Source organism: Wasmannia auropunctata, unplaced genomic scaffold (genome assembly GCF_000956235.1).
Source record: "Wasmannia auropunctata unplaced genomic scaffold, wasmannia.A_1.0 LD335828.1, whole genome shotgun sequence".
Lineage (NCBI taxonomy): Eukaryota > Metazoa > Arthropoda > Insecta > Hymenoptera > Formicidae > Wasmannia > Wasmannia auropunctata.
In genome coordinates, this window is record NW_012027062.1 from 3,246,309 (window position 1) to 3,257,534 (window position 11,226).

Genomic DNA, 11,226 nt, shown 5'->3' on the forward strand with positions numbered 1-11,226 from the left:
CAAATCAAGTAACGAAAAAATAACGTTTAAAAGTGGGGGGACTTCCGGCAGTCGATCCGAAAAAGGTGAGAGAACGAGGATCATGTAAAAGACATCGAATGGTACAGTCGCAGAGAAAGTCACGCGAGTTTGGAATAAAAGGCCTAAAAGACGTTAACGTGAAGACAAAGATTTTTTCTTAAGTCCGTCACTTCACCGATTCCTTACTCCGGAATATATAACCCGATAATTTTAATCACCGCGCACCCAAGACCACCAAAAGGTAGTAGAAATAAGAGTTAAACAAAATACATAATAAAATGTTCGAATTGAATTGTAAAATAATCACGAAAAGTTTTAAGATAATAATTTACACAAGAGTTTTAATTTCCGAACAACTTTTTCTTTTTTAAATTAGTTTATTAGTGCGATAATATAACGATAATTTAACGTTCTCGTGATAATTTCTAACCTTGTCACAGGAGAAACTTTCTTAACATCGATTCTCGAAAAAAAATCTGGATTATTCTTTCTAGATATTTATCCAATTTTCTGAAAAAAATTTTCTTCAAAGCTTTCGCAAAAACGCGAAAGAGCTGCATCAAGCACATTTTATTATACGTTGCTACCTATTGCCATTCATTATTTCGCTAATACAATTCTGATTTAATTCGACCATTCGTTTATAATTTCAACGTAAACCAACCTTGAAATGGATATCCGCCAAAAATGGGCCTCATTCCACTGGTAACATCCATACCGCTGGTCTTCCCAAATGGTCGATAGCGTTATCCAAGTGACACAATTATTCTCACATACACTGACAGAGGAAACTCCACTCTCGCCACTCTCGAGCCAAGAAGCGTCTTTCGCGCTCGCCACTCGTTCCAAAAGGAAAAGACTCTTCGTCGAGCATCCAAATCCAGAGGGAGGAGTGGTCGCACGCTATGGACCCAGGTCCCAAGACTCCCAAGTAGTCACGAATGGTCGAGTGGGATCACGTGAGAGAGACAGAAAAAGAGAGAAAGAAAAGGAAAAAAGAGAAAAGCAGAACGGGAGAGAACGGGAGGGCTCTACCGGACGGAGGAAACAAATAAAACACGGCGCTCTCCGCGGTATCCCCGTGCAGGGGTTGAAAACGGTGTTCTGCGTGCAAACACCGGTTGCCCTCGAACACGGCAGAGGGCGACGTCGCGATCGGGCACGTTCCTGAGTCGGGAAACAAGAAAACGAATCGGCAAAGCACACGTTGCTTTCGTTACGAGGGGTACTGCGGCAATAACGTGTCAGCTGTGGGGTACCGTGTCTCGTGTGTCTCTCCCTCGAAAGAGAGAGCTCCCGAGGGGGGCTCACGTCAGGACGTAGTGGTGAGGAGGGTAGAAGGGGTCTCCGTGATCTCTCCTCGCTGGGACTCATGATACCAGTGGGGTCCCACTGCTGGTTACGCCCTGCCACGTGGTTGGCAAACGAATGCCGCACAATGGGCGGCTCTGCCCACGGGGCCGCCCATGAAACGTGTCGTCGCGGAGGATTGCATCTCGCGTGTGTATCGCTGCTACTGATACCCTGCATGGTACCGCGGACGATAGCGCGGCAAGCAAAGTGATTGCCGGTCGTTAAGTGAATTTTGAGTGGAACGCGCCGTTTACGATGCGAATTTGAATCTTAGGTACAGTCCAGTGGAATAATCATTATCCATAAAATTATAAAGAGCATATTATAATTATTAGAAATAATATGTTCTTTTTGTGACAATAAAGAAGAAAGTAAAAAACGAATCCCAAATTCAGAATTCTTAGTGCCATCTTCATTTGCATTCCCTCGATTTTTCCTACGATGTTTTTCTATATATTTTTTTTTAATAAGTTATCCTAAGTTACTACTTAAGTATCAACAATTGTTCATCGAGATTTTTTTAATTCATCGATTTGGGAATTGGTTATGAAATGCTTCCTGTTGGATCCCGGAAGTACCAGTCGGCGGCTACGTTAGTTCAAAGTAAAGAGATATTTATGACCGTTACTGGGGGGCAAAAATAATAATGAACGCATAATGGACCCGGTATAAATTTTTTACAAAGAAGTCACTCCATAAACGCGTCTGTATACCTGCCTGTAAATCTGTCTTTGGTACAGTAGCAAAATGCTGGCAAGTCAAAGCTTGTAAAAGCGCCAGGGGGGTCCCCTGGGATTCACTCAGGCTTTCTAGAACCGTATGAATTTCCTTCTGAAGGACTCTCGAAGATTTTTGTCGCTGCGACAAGCACAGACGAAGGAAACCCGCCGTAGGTGGCTGAAAATATTGTGCGTCTCGTTTTCATCGATCCCAAGATCAGTTCCAAGATTTACTGAGCGAGTATGCAACTTTGGAGAAATCATCCGAACGACCGTGAAGTCAATTTGCGTAAAATTAACGTTGATTAAGATTATAGAAGAATAGTACAGTTTGAAGGTACAGAATCATAATGCGACATTCATAAGCTGATTAAAAAGAACAAATTGTGTTAGAAATCATTTTTTATTGCAAGTTCTTTAAATCCACGGTTAAAGCTTTTTAATGTAAACTTAATCAAGTGTGCTTTAAATAGTTAGTACGATAAATTCGCGAAACAATATTCATGATTTATATTACGATTTGTAAATTGAAGAAATATATCAGCTCGTTAAAGGTGAAGATTGTAAGAAAATATACTTGACATTGCATTTCTAAATAACCGCAGCTAAAAAATCGACAAAAAATTTTTTTCTTCAATTCTTAACACATTTTGTTAACTCCGTATATATGCTCTTTGAATTTAAAACTGTAACCGACATTAAGAAACAATTACAATTTGAAGCGGATTGTTACTCTCAGGTACGTTTTCACCTCGGTTATTAAGACATTTCTGAGAAGTTAGATGGTTTTTCGTGCTGATTATATCAGTTCAATTTCACGACAGGGAGCCAAGAAATATCGCCTCTCCGATTATACCGTAATCTACCGTTTCTTCCATCGTTACCCTGCCGTTAGCACCAAGTTTGACAAATCCGATTGGACATGTGCTACCGATGGCAGCTTGAGAAAAAAATCTTTTTGACAATTAGCCGACGGAACCGGGCGTGACATCGCGGAGAAAGAAGTGTTGCGAAGTCGCATTCGTTCCGTGCGTTTTCCGGGCGAAGGTAGACAAAGGTACAGCTCGATAGTTCCGTGTAACAGTATTTTTCGTACGTTGTCTAGGAATCGGTAAAAGTCGCTCGGACCATGGTCGAGCGCCGCTGGCTTCAAGTTTAAGGCATCACCATTGACCCTTGTAGAAAAAAGTTTCGGCTCGATTGGTCCCTCGCGACAAAGTCACACGACCGGAGAAGAGGATCGTATAGGTGCGCGGGCGGGCGGATTGTCAGGTAGCACGCTGTAACGCGGAAGAAATTGATTAGTCGATTTTCGAAGTCTCATGAGAATCTCGGAAACCGGACCTGCCCTTTGTCGAAGACCGGACAGTTTTGTCGCGATCGCCGTCTCGCCTAATCGAATTTGTTGCCGTAGCAATAAACCCTCGTTTTTCACCCTCTTTTCTTCGTTTCCTGCGCTCGGTAAGGGCTGCAGGTCGGCAAGATGATTCCGGTACATTTCGATTTTACAGCCAAACGCCAAAATCTTTCGCGTCTAAATCCGCGGAAAGCATACAAATCTTATAACATATCATATTCATCTTTTTCTCCAAGAGTCTTTAATTTTTTTTTTATATTTCGAATTCAACAACTACGAAAAATCTAGAATGCTAAGCTTAATAGAAAATCTCAGAGATTTTATTTCTGCGCGCGTTCTAACGTTATCGGCCACTATTGAAAAACACCACGAATCCCGGAGTGCATATGCGTTCCTCAAACGCGCATGATATGATCGGCCGAGAGTATCGATATTACAACAGATGTTGCGCGTTAAAACTTTTATCTTCTACACTGTAATTCGTTTCTACGCGCGAGGAGAAAGCGCGAGTTACCTGCACGCGGATAAGAAACGGTTCTGTAGGCATAGAGCCGCTCAAATCGATCGCGGAGTTCGACCACTTGGCGGAGTTAAACCGTGAAATAAAACGATTCCGCTTCCGCCGCGCCGCGGTGATTAGACATCGATCCTCGCGAGGAACACCTGTGCGGCCGCGTAATCACGGAACACACACAGGCCAAGACACCTCTTCGCGTGTGCTCCAGAGAGACGCGGCACGCCGAGGCGGCCGAGGGAAAGGCCCGGGCATTTAAGGCTCGACCGAAATAACGAAGAAAAGAAGAGAAAAGAAAAAAAAATTGAACGAGGAGGGTGAAGGCGAAGGAAAGAGAAAAGAAGAGAAGACAGGAAGATGAAGAGGAAGCGGCCAGCGGGAGAGGAAAGAAGGCTGGAGCATTTAGGAGTTCCTCGCGGCGGCGTTCCCCGCTGCAGTTCTCGATTTCCGAGGGCAGCGCCCACTAAACGGCCGCATTAAAAATTCTAATGGAGAAAGGGGACGAGGGAGGAAGGGGCGGGGGGGGGAGGGGGAGTCCACTGTCCGCGCGTCCCATATCCCGGCTTTCTCACCTAGTTTAACATAACAACGGGCCCGCGGTCTGGCGTAGAAAAGTCCGAAGAAATTCGTCCATCGCGCTCACGCGTGTCCCCCGTGTATACGTGCACGTTCACCGCGTGTACGCGCGTGTGTGTGCGCGCCCCGCTTTTGTGTATTGGTAATCGGTACCCCGGCCGCGCCGCGGGCGTCTTTGACAACGAGACTGATGTCGGCGTATCACTCATCAAGATTTATCGGGACTTAGACTAATTGCCGCTTTTAATAGAAATTCGTGCGCGCCCGGGATCGACGGGACGTTGTCGGGCCGTGGTAAAGGAGAGGGGCCCCCGGGCCCCATCAAAGGGACGACCCGAAATTGTTTTGCGTTCTACGCTCGAATTCGAGTGGGTGGACGACGGGTGGACGACGATCGATGACCTTCAGGCCATTTCTTTCCGGTAATTGAATTGGAATCTTATTATAGGCGAGAGAGGTGTCTACGAGAGGTGTCTACGAGAGGTGTCGGCGCGGACACAATGAAGATGAGCATTCATTTCTTGAATGAGATTCCGTAACCTGCACAATATTGGATTCATACGAGAGATCATAGCGTAAACAATACAGTACGAAAATATCTGAATACATTCTAAAATGTGTATTATATATACTAGTATTGGTTTGTAGAAATATTTAAAAATCAGGATTTCTCTAAGTTTCTAATTAATTACAAGTGTGATAAGTGTTATTTTTACGTATTTGATTTATACATTTATCTGTCTTATTTTTTATGATTTTATCTTCAATTTTTTTTTTAACAATCTTTACAACAACGAATGTAAAAGACCCATGTTTTTTGGAGGATGTGTATTAAATAAATTATGGACGACACACCGCGGGCGAAAGAAAAACGTATATTAATTATGCACATTGTATGGAGTTTAACATCGGAGAAAGTGAGAATCCCGTGTCTCCCTCCCGTGGAGGCACCAGCTGAATAGACGTTCACGAAAAACTGTGGTTTTAGTGTCCGGGCTCCGTGTCTTTCTTCAACCGCCTCGTTAGACTACCAAATGCCCCAAATATCTTCCTGATCACCTTATTGAGGCGGATGAATGCGTCCTTTGCATAACTTTAGAACTGGGCCATTGCCGTCGGACGACCACCCGGCATTTAACGCCGGAAAAAAAAGAGAGACGCCTTTTTTTTAAATGCCTTCCGCGAGCGTGGCCGGAATTTATGCAGAATCCACTGTTTGCTGTGGTTGACGCATTCTCTACAACAGGGTAAATTATTGGAAGATGATCCGCGCGGTTCTTCGTCGCGCGGTTCTCCAAGGGCGCGCACCCACGAGCTTTGACACGCTCGATAGATATTCGATACGGGAATTATTGCAATTCACTCAGCCGCCGCAGTATTTAAAAGATGAGATCTTGGTTATTTTAAACGCAATACTCAGAAAATGTTCTGGTGATTATCTCTCGAAATAATCATCAAATAAAGATTGCGATCTTTAGATTAGAAAAATATCAGTCGCACTTAAAATATTATTTAAGATCTTCAAAATCTAGATTAATATTGAAATTTTTAATTATGAAATAAATAATATTAGAGCTAAATTAATTGTTTTCGTTACACTCGATTATTTTTAATATTGCTGATTCACTAAACAGGCGTTGAGTCAAGCCATTTGAGAGCGCAAAATCATTAGTGTCAACGATAGCGGCATAATAATAAATAAATTCGCAGACACATTTGCCAAAACGCTATAATTGACCGGGGTCGAGCCTGGATCCTTTTAGTAACCGTCAGATGACGACGAGCGTCTCGGAAACGCGGTTTTTTCTGCAGAAACTGCCGCACAGTGTAATGCGCGACGTCACATAATTTACGTAAAATTTGGCGATAAGTTCTCGCCGCATAGGTGGCCGGATCCGAGGCGCGGCACCTTTGAGAGAATTAGTCTTATTGGGCACAAAATTGGAACAGAGGGCCCCCTGACCTCGCCGCGCATAGGATACACGGCCCATGCGGCCGTATGGGGGCCCATAAGGCTCACGACTCGTGGGGGCCAGAGAGGTCCGTTCGCGTATAACGAGCTGAATTATGTTCATACGGGCGTGCTCTCGCTGCCCTGACATTTTTGAGACGCATAGTTCGCAAGCAGACCCACGAACGGGCCCACCACACACGTAGGATGCTTCTTTCGCTTCCTCTCGTCTACGCCTTCCTCTTTCTTGCCTCTCTTCCTTCCCTTCGACCCTCCGACGCGCGGCAAGGAACACCCACAATATTGGCCACGGCGAGACGCATGATCGATAGATCCCTCGACTCCGAGACCATCTGCGGGAATTCTCTCTCCTTCGAGTGAGAGTATAAACGCGGAGTATCTCGAAGTTTCCAAGTGTCCCTTGAGACTTTGCGACAAGAACCACGTCATTTGTCAACGCTATATAATTTAGATATCGAGCTTCCGAACTGTAGTATTTTAACTTTGATCTGTGATGGAAAGAATATTTGTGATTTTTTAAATAAAAAATTACAACTTTTTTCATAAAGAATCTTAAAAAATAGCGAGTTTCATAATAATTAAAAATTTATACCGTTGCGCGCATAAATTCTTCATAGATAAAATGTTTATTTATTTTAAGGTAACGTAGAATAATGTACGATAAAAAATTCGGTTTCATTTAATTCTAATTTATAAAGCGGTCGGCGAAATTTAAGATCTAAGCAAAATTACGAAGTAAAATTTTCGCGCGCGCACGCCTTGTATTACGACCCTAGAGGATTCGAAGGATATTTACAGCACGAAGTACGGCAAAAACGAGAGTGCTTTATGAAGCTTTTGCAATCACGCGAGTAGACTGATGTGGCGCCAGTCCAAGAGGTCGACTTGGACTCCACTAGCAGCGGTAGCAACGTTCCTCGCAACGTAAATCCGTAATACGCAATGGGTATTCGGTTTCGCGCGTAACTTACGCACGGTGAAATACGCGACGACCCTTGACATGCCGTACATTTTGCGATTGCACGAGGAACGATCCCCATCTTATTCCGCAAACCACCCGTGTGATTCTCGGCATTCTCCATAGCGTTTATTGTCGTTAAAGCCGGATGCTCGAACGATCCGTTAATCACGTCTAAATGGAAGGTGAGTCTTCCTCTCTCTTTTCGTATTTTTTTTTTATACATGTATACATATATAAAACTATAGTTGTATAATAATATTATAACTATAGTTGTATAATAATATTATTTCATATGTAATCTTATTTTTATTTTACAGCACACTAAACGTTTCTCCGTAACTATGCGATATATTTCCGAGACACCGTCCGAAATATAACTCGGTGCTAAGTTTCGCGCGCCTGCACGCGTCCGCTCGGTCCGGAGGAGAGAGCCCTTATGAGTAAAAGAAACAAGAAAGGGAAACGGTAATATGGCATATCGGCGTACACGCGTGGCTATAAAGGTACTTCGGTAATGGGCTCGACCCGGCCCGACAAAGGGCTCTATTTAAATAACTCGCGGCAAGCGCGACGGACCATTCTCAAATCCGGGGACGTGCGAGCGCTCGCGTCTCGCTGTTACTTGAGCGCGTTTATTCCCCTGAGCACCCCGTGCGATAATAAAGCGGCCCCCCCTTCTCCTCCCTCGCGACGGTTCCCTCGCGCCTTCGCGGGGCCCATCAGTCTCGGGTCCCGCGCCCGTAAAGCGTCGATCAGGAAGTTAATTGACGGATTTCAATCTTCCCGGCAGCGACATAAGCGCGAGATAAGTAAGTGGTGAATTGACTTCGAGAATCGCGGTTATGCAGAATGAAAGATAAGGCGATACCGTGCACCCTTCCTCTCCCGTCGGCGATGAAATACATCTCTCACATTTGAAGTGCTTTTTTAGCTTTCCCTCTCGATGAGACGTTGAGTATTGCAGTACTTAACGTGTTCAGCGAGTAGAAATTGTTGTTACCACACTCATCTGTCATGCGGTATAATAAGCATAACAAACAGTATAATTCAGAAAATGTATACGGCGAAGATAATTCTTTACATGTGTTTTACACACCATAGATTTTCACGCATTAATAAATGCATTTTTTTCTCCTAATAAGTATCAACTGCAGCTTGTGTTGCACAGTCGTCAACGAAAAATTCATTTTAGAAATATAAATTGAGACATTTTTCTTCAATACAATAGATCTCTACGGTGATCGGCATTGTTGTTTTATCCATAAACTCTAATTGCAGAATAAGCTTTCAGAGAGGGTACCGGTGCTCGGAGCCGGCGGTGTTTGTCGCGCGCACCGAAACGAAGTAATCCACTAAACGATCGGTGCCCCGAGGGTGCGGCGGGACGGGGACGGAGGCAGTCTAATGAAAGGCACGCGCAGTCTGACGGGCTCGGCGTGAGAATAAAATAATTAGCTGAGCCGTGCCCTCTCCCCGCGTCATGACGAGACGGGACGGGACGAGACGAGACGGGACGGGAGGAGACGGAGACGAGACGAGAGGAGACGAGCGAGCGCTCTCGCCTCTCCCGCGCAATCCTTTCTCGCGTTCTCGTCGGGGCCCGGAGCCCGAACGAGAGTGTCGAGTGGGACGGAACGAGGTTGAAGTGCCAGGGCGAAGGGAGACGACTGGCTCGGCCAGGTGGTCGTAAAGCCTTAGAATGATGCTCTAATAAATCCCACTGAAAAATTGCGAGGCCTCGAGGGCCTCGCCGAGAAGTTTCTTCTTCTCTTCTCCTCGACCGTCGTCCTTCTGCTCCTCCTTCTCCACCTCCTCCACCTCCGCCACCGCCTCCTCCTGCAGCATCTCTCCGTGGTGGCTCCGAGATCCGAGGGGAACCCGAGGGAACGACGACGCGGTGCAGTCTGCTTAACCGTTCCGTTCGTGACTTTAATGTCTCGGCGAGGAACACGTTAGGGATGAGTTGTGCGAAAGCGGCCGCGATCGGGGATCGCTTAGCTGTCGGCGGAAACGAGGAGCCGTCGCTTCGTCTGGGTCCCTCGATGGCTCTCGGAAGCGATGAACACGTCGGGGAATCCGTGAAAGAAGTTGATGAGGATTGCGCCGCAAAGCTGTTGGCGAACTGAATGGCGATGGGAAAAATAAGCTTATTCCTTCGATTGTTGATAAGGAAACCCCTGTACATATATATTTTGTTAGAATGGTCCTGTGTTATTGCGACAATACCTCACGAAAAAATGGAGAATAAAGATTATGAGATTTTAAAATTGCCACTCTTCAGTTCGATATGTGTGTTATGTAAATTTCGAACTGTATAGAAACATCATAAATTTCTTCTTACTTTTTCACTTAATTTAAAGGAGGACCAACAATTAAATGAAAATAACGTTGCTACGCGAAAAATTCACGTAAAGTACTTCGAGTAAAGTAAAATGAATCTCAATTATATAAAACTATATATTGAGAGAGAGGGAGAGAGAGAAAGAGAGAGAGGGGGGGGGGGCAGTAATGGAAATACTATTTTTGTCTTCATGATGAACATTTGCTCGAGCAATTGCGACAGCGTAATCACGAAATTCTAACGGTGAAAAAAGAATAGACGCGAAGAAAGGCGGTTAATTGCAAAAGCGACGAGGCGCAACGGAGCGTAAGAAAAAACGACTTGAATGGTATAAAAAGTCTCAGGATTAAAGTCGCCCAAGTTGACTTCTGGCAAATCGTTTCTTTTATAGTTACGCACTTTCCTTTGTTTTCACTTTCTGCAAAATATAAGTAAACAATACTATATTGAAAGTTGGTCTTCTATTTTCCTCGAATAAATAACAATTTCCTTACAGGCTACTCAGTCGGAAAGAAACATTGAGTGACGTGTAATTTTCTGTTACTTGTAAAAATCTGTACGGCAAAAAAATTTGGTGAAACAGTGATCGTAACCGATGTTTTATATTCCCCAGGTCTTTGACGAAGTTGATGACTTCTCATCGCTTTTATGTCTCTCTCGTATTTCTCCGCGGTCTTCCAGAACTATGCGGATACCACCTTTACGAGCGGACGTATGCATTTGCGAGGGAGGCATCGCGGAGTCGTTCCTCCGTGTAATACCGTGTTGCGGCTTTACGCGCTTGCCTTTTCCAGCGGCGATAGCGAGCGGCGCCTTTGTGCTCGGCCGCGCGTTTCGGTCGATATCCATCCGATATTGCCGCGCGGCAGCGCGCGCGCGCGCGCGCGCGCGCCCCGACGATGTAATCGATCGTTTCTCGCTTTACTCGAATCACGCCGATTAAATCTCGCCGCTTACGCGGCGATCGGCAGCGTCCGGGGCTGTTTCGCAAGGCGGCCGATGCGAATGCGTGCTCATTAAAATCAGACGCGAATTATACGTTCGATCGACTAAGACGGGATTCGGCTCGGAACGGTCGTTGGCGGGATCTATAATTTTCTAGTTACGAGACGATACTGGCGAATTTAAACTGAGGATATTAATCATCTGCAGATTTTATTTCTGATGCAATTTTGCGTGGGAAAACTATAGTGATTATATTTGTAGTTAATATACGTTCAATATTGGGAAAATTGAAAAATCTATCATTTAATCAAATTTTATTGTGACTTGCGAATTCTAAAATTAAAAGATCCCATTTTCCCTCTGATAAGTAATCAATAATTCCGGTATTCTATTAATTATTAATAATTACTAGAAATTGTATTCTCTACTGCCGAACTTTAAATTTTTATTTATTTTGTTCCATAGAG

At 44.6% G+C, this 11,226-nt stretch overlaps 1 protein-coding gene across 1 annotated transcript in view; it reads right to left on the minus strand.

Annotated features, from left to right (window-relative positions):
• LOC105455991 (protein gooseberry-neuro-like) overlaps window positions 1–975 on the minus strand; it is a 24,336-nt gene extending 23,361 nt beyond the window's left edge. Inside the window, exon 1 of the mRNA XM_011699741.1 lies at window positions 686–975. Within this exon, the coding sequence (XP_011698043.1) occupies window positions 686–737 (52 nt within the window). The 5' untranslated portion in view covers window positions 738–975. The remainder of the gene's footprint in view (window positions 1–685) is intronic.
• Window positions 976–11,226: the final 10,251 nt, after the last annotated feature.